This window comes from Eurosta solidaginis, chromosome 2 (assembly GCF_040869045.1).
Source record: "Eurosta solidaginis isolate ZX-2024a chromosome 2, ASM4086904v1, whole genome shotgun sequence".
Taxonomy (NCBI): Eukaryota; Metazoa; Arthropoda; class Insecta; order Diptera; family Tephritidae; genus Eurosta; species Eurosta solidaginis.
In genome coordinates, this window is record NC_090320.1 from 3981370 (window position 1) to 3996425 (window position 15056).

The 15056-nt window shown below is 34.2% G+C and overlaps 2 protein-coding genes across 3 annotated transcripts in view; one reads left to right on the top strand and one right to left on the bottom strand.

Annotated features, from left to right (window-relative positions):
• The window catches only part of rk (rickets), a 667150-nt gene that overhangs the window by 490551 nt on the left and 161543 nt on the right, over window positions 1-15056 (bottom strand). The gene's annotated exons all lie outside the window — the stretch shown is intronic.
• Window positions 1-15056, top strand: part of LOC137239138 (acetylcholine receptor subunit alpha-type acr-16-like) — a 283317-nt gene that overhangs the window by 159678 nt on the left and 108583 nt on the right. The window contains exon 5 of the mRNA XM_067764102.1: window positions 3163-3302. Within this exon, the coding sequence (XP_067620203.1) occupies window positions 3163-3302 (140 nt within the window). The remainder of the gene's footprint in view (window positions 1-3162; window positions 3303-15056) is intronic.

The following is a 15056-nucleotide window of genomic DNA, read 5'->3' on the forward strand; positions in this document are numbered from 1 at the left end:
TCTTGTTTGTAAAATATTTATACGCCTCACTTAAATCCTTTGAGATGCTTAAGTCAAATGGCTTCGTAATACAAACTTAAAAATATCCTTTGAATGAAAAACTCTTTAATCACTTCCTTTGACTGACCAATAAATTTTGCGCGCTTCGAAAAAAAAAGCTTGAAACTTGAGTGCAGCTGCTTAATTCGACTATGCTTTCAAACAAAATTTATATTTCTCTCAGTTTTTATACATTTTTCACTACATTTTTATTTCTCCAGTCATGTAAGAAAAATTTATGCACACATTTGACAATTTATGAGTTCTTTCTATGTACTTAATAATATAGACACACATACATACTTATATATGTACATAAACATACCATAGCCATGTTCATATGTACATTTTTTTTTATAATTTTTATGTGAAAAAGTACAGCAGTTTTTGAGTTGAAATTTATAAGAAAAAATAAGAAGTTCTATGAAAAAATATGAAAAAAAAACGTCTGGAATTGCTGTGGCAGATGAGTTCTTGATGAGATGTGTCTAATGGCGGAAATTCGATTGGATGTTTTGCTGAGTCACGACTTGTTCCAAGATACTAATCTGCGTTTTGATTATGACAGCCCAGCAGATTACCGATAACACTGCTCCTGTCTATAATGTTTTTGGTTCGTAAGAAAATTCAAATCACGCGCACTACGTTTTTCTTAAAATGTTTTTGATATCTTAACTAGGCAATTTTCTCTTTATAAAATGATAATGCAATACCTAAGTAGCTTATTACTATTTACTTATGAGTATGTATGTGCGTTAAACCTATACATTTATTACAGAAATTCCACACTCGAATCCTCATCATCGCTTATTGCCTGCCATACTTACGGGTGCACTCATATCCCTTTGATTACTCTTTTGCTGTTTACAAACCGCAGCGGAAAGTACGAACATATTTTCTACTCACAAAAGCAGACACATTTCCTGCTTGCAGATTAAATATTGAGTGGGTCATATATACTGTCAAAATCAGCTGATTGAATTTTGATTTATGACAACGTGAAGTTGGATAAAGTGAATATATGAAAACATATAAGACCACAAAAATTCATTTCAACATCGTACTTGAGGCTTTCAAATACAAAAAGATAAAAAGAGGCAGGCTTTACTTATTTATTTACCTTGTGCATATTCTTTAGTTCTTTACGTTCCATTACATATGTAGGTACATATTGGGGTAGTCGTGGCAATTCAACCGATTTATTTTGCGTAATCAAGCGCAAATCTTTTTCAATTTTTATTTTGTTCAAGAAAGAAAAGAAGAAAGTAAAATTGGTACATCAACTATATAAAGTGTAATTTTGTATTTTTATTTCAATATTTTTGGATACCTTTCTTATTTATAACGCTTCACATAATTCATCACAGCTTAACGGAATTATGTTTGAAAAACTTCACTCGAAACAAGGTGAAATAATTGAAAAAAACTGATTTTATTGGCATAGCACATAAATGAAAAAATTGCAAGGCCAAAAATCCAACAAATATTGCTATATATATATATATATATATAAAATAAATATATATACATACATATAAAGTCAAACTTAAGTGGCGGTGAAGTAAACACCATTTAAAGGGGGTGACTGTCAGGGTCTACCAAGTAACTTGTATTAGCAGTAAGAGCAATGGCAGCCTAGAAATCAAAACCTCAATCCACTTGTACTAACAAGTGCTACTCTGTTTAACAAAGGCCCCGCAGGGCGAGCAAAACTCATGCCCTATAAGTCTCTCTTTACTGAACGTAAACTGGAAGTTTCCAAATTAAATTTCAGTTTTGTCAACTTCAATTAGAGACTGTGATCTGAAATTATAATATTGTGAAATTTAATGGTAATTTTTTTCAACTTGAATCATAATTTTTTGAACTTAAATTGGAAATTTTGAGTTTCAATTGTATTATTTTGAATTTCGAATGGGAAACTCTGAACTTTAGTTGCAATTTTCTGAATGTTCATGTGAGCCTTCCAAATTTAAATTGGAAATTCCTAACTTGAATTGGGAACACTTACCGGAATTGTAACATTCTAAGCACGAGCTGCATCTTTCTGAACTGCTGAACTTGAGTTGCATTTCGCTGAATTTAAATTGGAATTTCTGAACTTGAATACTTCATTTCGAAACTTGAGAATTAGAATTTCTGAACTTCAATTGCAATTTTTTTTGAACTTGAATAGTATTTTTCTGAATTTCAATTCTTATTTTCTGAAATCAGCTCAAATTGCAGTTCCTCACCTTGAATTTAAAAAATTTTCAACTGAAGTCTGATAACGAAATATTTCATGGCCGCCGTGGTGTGGTTGTTTCGTGCTCTGCCGTGTATATGCCTCGCAGCTGCCATTCGGGGTCGTCATAATACGTGAAGGCCTCGTCCTGCCAATTTGTAGGAAACATAAAAAAAGAGCACCCCTCAAACTGGAAGTGTAGCTCGGTCTAAATAACCTCTTTTATACAATTTTTTTGTCACTATTCTCAGACAACATTGGGTAGAGCTATTAAGTGGTATTGAAGAACAATTGCGCCTTAGTCATATTTCTTTACTACCTAGCGACGATCAACATCCTATAGATTGACGATTTGCAATGCTGATTTGGCTTTCTCTTCCATAAGATAAAAGATCGCTTTAGCAAGTATTAGCTCGAGGTGAGTTTGTCTGATACACAGCTGATTATGGACATTTTTTCATCTCCTTATCAAGATAGAGTGTCGTGAATCGGAATGTCACGAGCTGCCTCAGAACGAATAAATCGTGCTGATAAGGTTTGTTTTGTATGCGCGGTAGTTGAATTGAATCTTCTTTTGATTGTGATTATTTGTTTCCAATCAGCAAGTGATCTCAGCTGCTTACTATACTGAAGGTATTAATAAAAACTCAAAACTTTTTGGAATTCACCGTGGTACAGCGCCCGAGTGATATGACTGCCATCTTGCTGACATAGTATTAAATTTCGCTTAATTTTAGGTGTATTTGATTTGACTAAATGATCTCTGAATAACGATAAGCGATTGCGATTTCCCAATAGCTCGTTTTGTTTTTATTCTTAAAATTTTCAGTACTCGTTCCAAATATATACTTATGGCAAATTTCCATTTACTCATTTTCAATTTTATCTTCTCGTTACAGTTGCTCTAGCAGGATATCATGAAAAGAGACTGCTACACGATCTATTGGATCCTTATAATACACTAGAGCGTCCGGTTTTAAACGAGTCGGATCCATTACAATTAAGCTTTGGTTTAACTTTAATGCAAATAATCGATGTGGTAAGTATCTAAACTATGAAAAAAATACGGCTAAGAATATTCCAGTATAATCTACACAACGTATTTTATTATCAGCTGAATCCTGCCAACAATTGAATTCCAAAAGAAATTCCTTTGCGTGACTAAAAATAGGCTTAGAAGATAATAAGAAGAATTTAAACGAGGACTGTAAGTTTAATTGTGTTGACGTGACCTACTAAAAAGCTGAAAGGTAAACAGAGATACAGTAAAAGTACAAAAAACAAACTCAACTAAAAGAATGAACCAAATAAGTAAATGACAGGATTGACAGCGGGCTTACAAGGAGCGACAGGAACAAATGTTTGCTTATACTATATACATACATATGTAGCACATGCATGTGTGTAAATGCAAATTTGTATGTGTGTTCACCTTCTATTATGCTTCAACTTTACTTTATGTAAACGTAAATGAAGTTGAAAAGTGAAAGTGAGATTGTGCTTAATTATTTTCACAGCTACTTTAGTGAATGAAGATAGGGTCAGCTAAATGTGCTAGTAGGGAGACAAGAATAAACACCAATTATATAGTACATAAGTACATCTGTTACAGTAATATTTTTATGTATGTTATCATACGTTGTGCAACAAAAATAACATTGCCTTGCACAAGAGTGATAGCTGGAAACTTAAATGAAAGTGAATGATTAAACGACAAGTGACAAGCCAGGCACATTGTCACCTTTGGACTATTTAACAAACTCTCTATGTGTCGAACAGCAAATAGTGATGCATAGGAAACAATGCTGAAGATAGCAATGTTTGTAAAAGTACAGATTAGGGTGTGTAACATGGAATACATATAATATACGTGTTGATATTGGTGTTGTCTCTCAATAAGCATATACAATCTTAAAGCAATTGGTGCTGCCGTCAATCCCAAGGCTCTAGAGGGTCGGAAGGTTTTGGTAGCAATAGCAACTGAGATCTCTGGAAATTCAATAAAATCTTTACTCTGACGCTGAGAGATTCGATCTATGGACAAATATATAAACTATTATATTGTCAGAAACATTAAAATTTAGTTATTATATTCTACTAGGGATGAAAAGACACATCGGCATCTTTCAGATCGAGATATATAAAGATACTTATCAGAACGAGTCATTTTTACTTGACTTTCATATAACTGTATTTCATTTTGATGTGAACCTCTTTACAAATCTGTGGTAATATGAAAAACAACCTAATTCGAGTTAGGATACAAGTGATATTCTGGCTTCATAACAAAAATCCGTTAAAGATCTCCATGTGTTACTTACTCATAGCCCTACCTTCAAATGGGTGCTACAAAATATAGGAAGTTACAATGGCGAATTGCGGCTAGCTTTTCAGATATAGACCTACCTATGTATCGCGAATATCCTAACTCAAATTAGGTTGTTTTTTCAAATTGCCACAGAAATCTTAGTATTAGACACCTTCCATCTATACAACTTAGAAAAACAAAATCGCTAATATCGATTTAAAGTACTAAATTCGCAGAAAAAGCTACGATTTGAAAACGTTTCTGTAAACATTACGAAACTTGGCAATGTGAGATGGTTATTTTCGACGTAATTTAAAGAAGTGTACATTGAGGGCATGGCAAATCGCTACAATGTGATAAATAATCAAAAACTTGTTGCGTTTTTACACAGCCATAAATCAACAACGAATCATTTGATTGCATTATTTCTTACTTGCAATAAAACTTTGAAATATTGAGTTTCATTCTACTAAAAAAAAGATAATTCCTTTCTTACATAACCAATATTATTTAAACTAGAATTTAATTTTTCCAAAAAAGCAGCTTGTGTGTTTGTTCGCTGTCAACCATTCGTTTAGACAAGCGTTTAGCGATAACGCGCCACCACATCAGATGTTGAATTAGATCAAATGGTGAAAAAGCCCAGCTTACGAAAATATGCCTAGCTATGTACGTTTGTGGGTAGCCTCTTTCTAGATAACAATATACTTACGACTCTATTTCTCTGAGTAGTGAACTAGGAACTCATCTACGTGAAAGAAAAATACGGAGAGGGAGAGTGGCGCGAAGAGAGAGAATGGGAAAGGAGGGAGCGAACTAAAAGATAAGGAATGCCGCGAGAGGGAACGATATGGAATGAGGGTAAGAGATAAAATCGTCTTAAGGGACATGCATGCTAGCTTGGTACTAAACAGATTAATAAAAAATATATTGCAAAATATTTGGTCCCACTAATAGGACTTTGGGCTTTACTTTAATACGTGGAACATTAATGGCAATAATATAAAGGGAAAAGGTGAACGAGACGTTTTTGTTCTTTTCAAAGCTAAAGCTGTAAAATCAGGCAAGCAAATAATATGGCGGATATAGTTTAGGAATGCGAATACTTTAAACAGCATTAGCACATAGAATCCTAGATGTGTTTAGCGAAATTTACAATATTGAACGAAAAGAATACAGACATGCCTACCAAGGCGAGTTTAACCTGTTTATGTAGCATACATTGGAGAACGTGTATCTGTGTGCATGCAAAAAGGTTTATGCCCATTAGAAAAACGAGACATGAGAAGTACTCACAGAAGCTCTTCGCCAGAATGAATATAAAAAATCAACAAAACATAACAAAAACAGAACTACAATATCGAGGGCTTTGCTGGTTACTTTTTTTGATATAGAACGCGCAAGGACTTTTCTCTTAACTTCAGTAGGACTAGCTTTAATAATGAGCTCGCTTTTTACACCGCACAATTGCCTCATTATAGGACCCGGTTATTTGGTTTCCAAAGCAGAAGTTTACTTAATAACACCTTGCCAGTTCAAATCCGCAGAAGGAGCATAGGAAGAGCTTTCAGAGTAAAGCTGCGCTATTTTGTAACATATTATTAACGGAAGCGCTTGAAAACTTCTCTACTGGGTCGCTAAACGTGCATATATATATATACAATGTCACATATACATAAACAGCGACGCTAAACCTCAATACATATTAAAGTTTTTAGTTCCCTTTTCTGCATGGATGTACTCATAAAATGCTACTAAAAAACAGGCAAAGTAGTAAAGAATCGATAAAAACAAATTAGAAACACACGATGTTCACATCAAATAAGCTAATGGCTTACAGTTTTGAAGATTGCTATAGGGAAAAGGAAAGTCGGGGGTGTGAAAAAGTAGGGGTTAAATGCTTTATAGCCTGGCGTAACAAATAAAAGTGGTCAATATTTTGTTAGATTTGCAGAGCTTTATTTGATATGGTATGATATAACTTCAAGCCTTATGCTATATGTATTACGTCTAAAGAGATTCCCTACATTGCTTAAATTACAAACTTCTATTACTATATTTTCCTAACTCCTTTGACATTATTCAATTTTTAAAAGCCCGTGCTCTGATGCAAACTAAATTTAATATAACCACATTGGATGCTGCTTGAGCTTTTCATTGGTGCTCACCACCAGCACTTACTTACATATTTGTTGGATTACACACATACACCCAAACAGAAATACTTATGGATTTTAAAGCAAATATTGTTTACAGAAGCAAAATCAGATTCAATATATCCCAGTCCCGCCTTTTTGCTTGACACATTTAAAAAGTAGCCTAGAAATGCTTCTGCATGTTTCTGTGTATGTGAAACTAGTGCCCTACATATCTACACATTTCACTTTCATCCTTTTACTTTTCACATATACATACAAATTCACTCATACAAATGCACTTCTCTATGCGGCGTCCGCGGCAATCGCTTTTCACACGATTCCAACTTGAGTTTAGTTGCTGGTTTGTACATTCAAGCTACCATAGATAATAGAACATACATAAAAACACACACACATACATGTTAAACATGGTCATATACAAAAGTAAACTCATTCAGGAAATTTCATTTCATTGCTTTCAAATATACTTCACTAAGGTGCTTGTGTGGTTTAAGTATGTGATTTCTATATTTTCAATAGATCCTACAGGAATATTTTGTTTACTCAACGTAATTACATACAACAACGTTTTCACGCTCTGCTGATGCACATGCTGGTAAATATTACACTAGGGTGGTTTCGCTGAATAGGGGTGATTTTTTTCGTTTGAAAACGTTGGGGGCTCACTTTCAGAAATGTGTCGTTTGGGTCAAAAATGCAATTAGAAAAGTTTTAGCTCAATCGCACTTTGCCTTCCAGTGCCGAAAAAGCCTTGAAGTTTGACGAAATTAGCATTTTTCGCAGAAAAGCAAAATTTTGTTGGTGTTAACTTCCGATTGGTTATATGCTATGCAATAAGTGAAAGGAAATTTTGTTGCCATTAAAGTACATTGTAATATAAATTATTTCTCGAAGTAATGTTTGGAATATATTTAAAATTTAATGGGCCACCTTCCTGTCACGCGACCGTAGTACAATGTACTGTTCCCTACAGTTTGGAACGATGTTTTTTTTTTATAATTTTGAAAAAACTTACCTTCTCCGTAATAAACGAATTAATTGCATTTATGTATTATTGAAAAGACTAGAAGTTGGTTAATTGTTTTATCTATGTATTTTCAATATTTTACATTAATGAGTACTAGGTCGGGTCGATTTAAAAATCCCTCATTGCTCTGTGAAAATCGTATTCTAGGGATCAAACTAAGAAACTTTGCCGAAGGAACCATACCTCTAAAACGAATTCTGATGTCCCCCCCTTTGGGTCGAACTTTTGGGTAGGAGCAATTTCAATTCTACCTGCTGTGACTTGTGGTGGTTTAAAAAAAACAACACAAGCAATTTTACGATCTGCAATTGTGTCACAGTGCTACCTTCATTTTTTAAAACGGTTGAATAAAAAACCCACACAACTATATTTACGACATGCAAATGCATCACAGTGATGCCTTGGTTTTAAAAGGGGGTTGTAAAAACGCTAATTTCTAATAATTTTTTTTTAATTTCTTTTCTATTACTAAGTTAAATTCATTTTTTCATTTACATATGTTCTGACTAAATAAATTTCTAAAGAGAAAAATAAACTACAAAAAGAAAAGACATAGGCAGTTCAAAGTGGGATTTTTCAAAATTTGCCCCAAAATTTGATCCCTAGAATATGATTTTCACAGATCAATGGGAGATTTTTTTGCCTCCCCACAAATCGACCCGGCCTAATGAGTACAACATTTAACAAAAAGATGAGGCGATTGCTACAATTCTATTTCAAAGGGAAAACATCGAAAGGAAAATTCATACCAAAAATAAAAGTTATAAAAATTAGTAAATTAAATAAATTTCAATATTAATTATAAGAGAAGGGAAAATACAGGGTCCTTTTGGAAGTATCAGGATAAAGGCGACGACAATCCGCTACCACCTGAAGTAGAAATTGTTTTTTCTCCTCGTCTTTTGTTATGGAGTTGTTAAAGTCTTGAATTAACTTAACCACTCTCTCTGCCATATATTTTACTACCTTCAGCCCTCTAACAAAACTTCGAAGTTTTAAAAAGTCTTCATTTTCGGACCCACTCCTTGGATTTGTAGCATTATGCATGGTGCCCCCTTATTTCAATAGGTTTGTAGCACTATGCATCATGCTCTACTACGCCAATGCACTTTCTATGCAGAGCCCACAAACGGTCATATTGCATTCATAATACAACATCGACCTATATACATTACGTTTACCCCAACGCAGCGGGAGTTCAACATCACATACTAATGGCGACAGCAAGACCTATATCCGGTTACATTTCTACTGGCGCATTGACCAATTCGTTAATAGCGTTACCAAGTGTCAATGACAATTTGTCAATGTGCCTGCCAAAATATTTCTACTGTTACAATTTCTAAAATTAGTTCGAACTAATATGCTGACTCAGAATGTAAATGTTAAGAATGTATTGTATTAGTGTTAGTGTAATTACGTATTTGTAAAATAGATAAATTTGTATAAAAAAAAGACATTTTTCTAATAAACTCAATCACTAATTTGCGCTACAAATCAGCGGACCCATTTTTATTTCGTTAAACATTACAGATCGTCACTCAAAAAATTTATTTTAACCTTGAAATATTCAAAAAACAGTAGGCTTTGCTAGGAAACAAATTCCTGAAAAGACGTATTTTGAAATAAATTAAAAACTTAATTTTTGGACACTTGCAATCTCATTATCCTTAAGGACCGTTTATCTTCTTTTAAATCCTTATCTTCTTTTAAATCCTATTATTGTCGAATAAACTAAAACAAATCAGTCCCGGGTTAAGAAATTTTTTGTAGTACCTTTTCTGATACACCCTGATCAATGTCTTTGTACTTTATTACATCTTGAACAAATTACAGATCATTATAAGGTGCACTAATTGCGTTTAAAGCTTTACACCACATTTTCACATACAAATTGATGATAAATATACACATGGTTTTTATTGAACTTAAGAAAATTTCAAATACAAAGATTTAGCCTCCAAAAGGGGTTAAAAATAAACATAATAGATGGAATTAAACATACAAATTTCGAAAACTATTATGCAATTCGTAATAATCCATGAGTCTCTCAAAAAATACACTTCACCCATTAAATTTTTAATATCTTAGAAACCGTACATTTTTTGGAGAAAATATGTTATAACATAATTTAAAGCCCCTAAAATTTTCCTTAACTGGTTAATAAATTTATTCAATAGCATATATTCAATCGCGAGATATCGCACAAAAATTTCGCTTTTCTGCGAAAAATGGCTATTTTATAAAATTTTAAGGCTCTTTCGGCACGGGAAAGGAAAGTCCGATTGAGCTCAAACTTTTGTAATTGTATTTTTACACTTAATGTCACATTTCTAGACCTGAACACCCACATAACGTAACAAAATTCGGCAGAGAGGTTGCCTTTACTATAAGGAATGCTTTGAAGAAAGATTTTTAAAATGGGATTTATATCAATGGTATTTCATTTCCCAAGTGGATTTATAACAATAAATAGGAAAAACTTCAAATTTTAAAAAATTGGCGTGGCACCACCCCTTTTATGACTAAGCAATTTTCTATGTTTCGGGAGCCTTGACCCGAATACAAATTAGTTCAGAATAGAACCATATGTTTATGTATTATTGCGCATCTTTGTAACACTATTAAACACACAAAACAAACAACAACAGCATTTCAAGTGTACAGCTGGGTATGTAATGTTCGGTTTCACCCAAACATAGACTCCTCCAATTGTTAAATATCAGTTCCGAAAAACAACAGTAAATGCCAAGCTAGACCATTCGCATTTTGTTCCATGCCTGCCTGTACAAAAAACTCTATCTACATAGATTCCGTATGGCGGCTGTCTAGTTTTTGGAACCATCTCTGTACATATGTATCGCCTCGTCCGGCATTTGCGCACCCTTGTGCCAACCGTCCACCTATATTGTGGCGTTAAGATCTTCCTTGAAGCGCAGATAGGGAATCAGGTAGTCTGTTCGTCTTGTGATTGATATCGCTATACTACTATGGCCATATGCATATCCCCTATAATTTTTTGAGGTATGTTGCGTACGCGTAACCAAGCAAAACTTTTTGTCATATGCATAAAACTGGTTTTAAATTTTTGGTCACTAGCTCACCGCGAAGTTCCCTAAAACAGATCCCGAAATTCCAAATTTCGGATGAAGTTCATAAGTATTTCGACCTTTGCGCCATCAAGCGGACCTTTTTTTCTTTGGTTTAATTATCCCGGTTCTCTGCGCTTTGTGTAAGATAACAAGTTTGTGGCTTAAGGGAAATGTTTTAAAACTTGATCACAAGATTCCGTCGTGTGATAGAAAATTTCTTTACATCTAAACATGGGCCCGTATCGTGTAATATGGGAACAATTCGTACTCATTTTATCCATAATTGATTGTCATCTTCAAAAAAGGTTGACCGTTTCATATCTATCGTTTGGGTGAAAATCGTTTGCGATCACGGATCTTAGAACATAATACGGGCCCAGGGCGTCATCACCAGATTTCGATTTTCCTAAATATCCCAACCCATGTGCCACTGAGCAAAACTTTTTTCGCATTTTGTGCATTGCTCCGGTGGCCTGAAATAAGTGTAAAGTTTAATGTTTCAAGCTCAATAAGGAGTTACTAAGAAATCGATCGCATGAGCATGTGGAAGCTCTAAATGAATCTTTTTAGCATATTTTAATATCTCGGCTCCTGTCTTATATAGAAAATTATTCTGAATTTATAAAATAGTTTCAGGACTGTGGATGCACCGGAACTTACTCAAAAATATATTGCGGGGGAGTCTGCAATGAAATTAGCCAACAAACATGAAGCGAATTTAATATAAAAAAAGTATCGAGATCCGATATCAAAATACCTAGTGAAAGTCAAGCCCAAAATACCAAGACAAACTATATTTCGATAAACGGAAACTTTATTTAAACGGCATGAATCGATTCCACCTTACAACAGAGCTATAAATTGAGTCATGATTTGTTGTCACATTTATAGTTGTCGTCTGGAACCAGACGTTGTTGTTTCAAATATCTTCAAAAGTTGTACTGAAATTTTTGAAATTGCCTATTTTTCCTGAATTTGTATTTCCTCCTCCCTAATACATATCAACGTACATTCACATCTGAAGTCGTTCAACTTAATAAAAAGCTTTGAATGTGTTACTTTAATATGAATCAAATGATTTGTGTACTTTAAAAGTGTTACAATTATATCAGACTAATGAAATAAGTACAAATATTCGTTTTTAATTTAAATAAATTTATAAATTTATGTGGTAAATAAATTTTAACAAGTAAGGGCGGGACTGTCTTCGGCTGTGCAGAAGACTTCATACCTTTCATGAATGGGGCTGAACAATAATCTTATCGCATTCGTAATTTCCAAATATCGGATGTATAAGATATGAAATATATAGTGAACAGATGTACATACCTAAACGATTTTTAAGATAAATATAAAATAAAAAATGGCAAAAACCCCCTTATCTGAACGATCGGTTGCATGGGATATATATTATACATAGCCCTGATCAAAATGATTTTTACAGGAAATCTTCTATGATATATTAGAATATATATCGCCAAGTTTCACGTTTTTATATTGGAAATTAAGGCAGAAATTGCCAAAAATCTTTCTATCTGATCGATCGGTTGTATGGAATATAAATATATATACATAGCTCCGATCAAAGTGATTTTTTCAGAAAATCTTCTATGATATATTAAAATATATACCACCGAGTTTCACGTTTATACTTTCTAAATTGCGGCACGAATGACCAAAATCGTCTTATTTGAACGATCGGGTGTATGGGAGATATATGTTATAGTGGTCCGATCCTACCGGATCCAACAAATGTTTAATATAATACAAAAATACGCCCTTGTGCCAAATTTCATTGATATCTCAAAATTTGAGAGACTAGTTTGCGTTCAAACAGACAGACGGACGGACAGACGGATATGGTATACTTAATGGTGAGTCTATCTTCTATATTTCTGAACGTTACAAACATCGGACCAAAGGTAATATGCCATTTCATGTTCATGAAAGGTATACAAATACAAAAGTACATATGTACATATGTTCAGGACACCCTTATAATAAATTATGATTTATGTAATAGCTTTCCTGTCAAGCTTTTGAGTGTTTATGTAAATAAATGTGTAAACGATGCCAACCGCAACAAATGAAGCATGCAGTTGGGCTTTTAATAACTTTTTTGCCAACATAACTATAAATATATAAACACAGTTGTGTAGATCTACTCTAATAGTAAACCATTCAAACATAACTTTGTATGACACTCGATGGTAAGAAGCATATTTCCACAATTGACAGTTGAATAAATGCGCACAAATACACACACACACATGCACCTGTCTACCTATTCATTGACATATGCGCTCACTGTGGTGGCGATACAGTATAAGATGTTTACCATGTATTTTTCGAGTGTCCTAGGTTCTATAGCTCGAGATGCAAACTACGCAGCATTTTTGGAGAGGATTACACTCCTGAAACAATTGTTGATGCATTCTACAAAGCAACGTAAAATGGTTCGCGGCATGCGATGTAATAACGGAAATAATGAAGTATCTGCTTAGTCTGGAAAGGCTCCGACTCACCAGCGAACATTGAACAATCGACTTTTGTGGGTGGAGAACAAACTGCAAAGGTGGAGCGGATCGAGCTGAGCACGTATTGGATGCAAGGCCTCCGTACAATTAGCGGCGTCAGAATGATAAAACAAGAAAAGACCGGAATATAGATAATATAATAGGCGACGGATTGAAGACGAGGCCTCTTCAACCGTGTGACCAGAGGTAGTCAATATACAGGTAACGGCAAACCTAGGGATTGGAGGCAAGGTCTCTCCAACTGTAAAAATAACGAGTAGGAGTGTAAGCGCGGTAGCCTCACATGTAATCAGGCTTCACACACGGATTGGAGACAAGGCCTCTCCAACCGGGGGATGTAACTACATGGGGAGGAAATCCATCGATACGTATTGTGGGAAATTTATATATATAAAAAACAATAAAAAATTACATAAAGCCCTACAATGCAAGTAGTCGAACGCACAGCCCGTGTAAAAAACATACCACAAGCATTGTATGCACATTGTTTAAGGTATGTTTCCAAATATTTGTAGAAGTCGTAGGTGTCAAGCACATCTTTACCTATGCCGCAGGACTATCAAAGTACAACAACGGGACCCCGACATACGTAGAGCTTAGTGCTCAACCTACCTCCCGACGGTATACTTGATGGTGGTACCGGGGGGTAAATGGTACTCAAACCGTAGGAGGTTTAGTGCGGTTAAAGCCCCACAATGAATCTGAGCCTTTCGATGCTTCCTCCTCGTAAAAAAAAGAAACCTATTCATTGACCCTATGCACACAAGCCAGCAGGATATGAATGCATAAAAAGTTGAATTTGATGAATCACAGTTTGTCCTGAATTAGAAAACACATATTTATGCACATTTATATGTGAGTGTGTAGTCTATAGAGCATTGCTAGTAATTTCAACAACGAAATGTAGGCCATTCAAAGTAATTTTATTGCATTCAACAAAAAAAGAGCTAGACTTACAGCACTGCCACACTATTTAAAATTGAAATGAATTTGTCTTAAATTTTCGCTAAATATTTAAAAATGCTACGAATTTTTTATACTCAGCGTGCTTTGCACACAGAGTATATTAACTTTGATTGGATAACGGTTGGTTGTACAGGTATAAAAGGATCGAGATAGATATAGACTTCCATATATCAAAATCATCAGTATCGAAAAAAAATTTAATTGAGCCATGTCCGTCCGTCCGTCCGTCTGTCCCTTAACACGATAACTTGAGTAAATATTGAGATATATTTCACCACATTTGGTACACGAGCTTATCTGGATCCAGAATAGATTGGTATTGAAAATGGGCGAAATCGGATGATAACCACACCCACTTTTTATATATAGAACATTTTGGAAAACACATAAAACCTGATTATTTAGTAAATAATACACCTAGAATGTTGAAATTTGACGTGTGGACTGATATTGAGACTCTTGACAAAAATTTGAAAAATGTTTTCAAAATTGGCGTGGCACCGCCCACTTGTGATAAAATCAAGTTTACAAATATTATTAATCATAAATCTAAAATTGTTAAACCTATCGCAACAAAATAAGGTAGAGATGTTGCCTTTACTATAAGGAATGCTTGAAGAAAAATTAATGAAATCGTTTAAGAACCACGCCCACTTTTATACAAAAGATTTTTAAAAGGGTCGTTGACAAATAAAATAAACTAT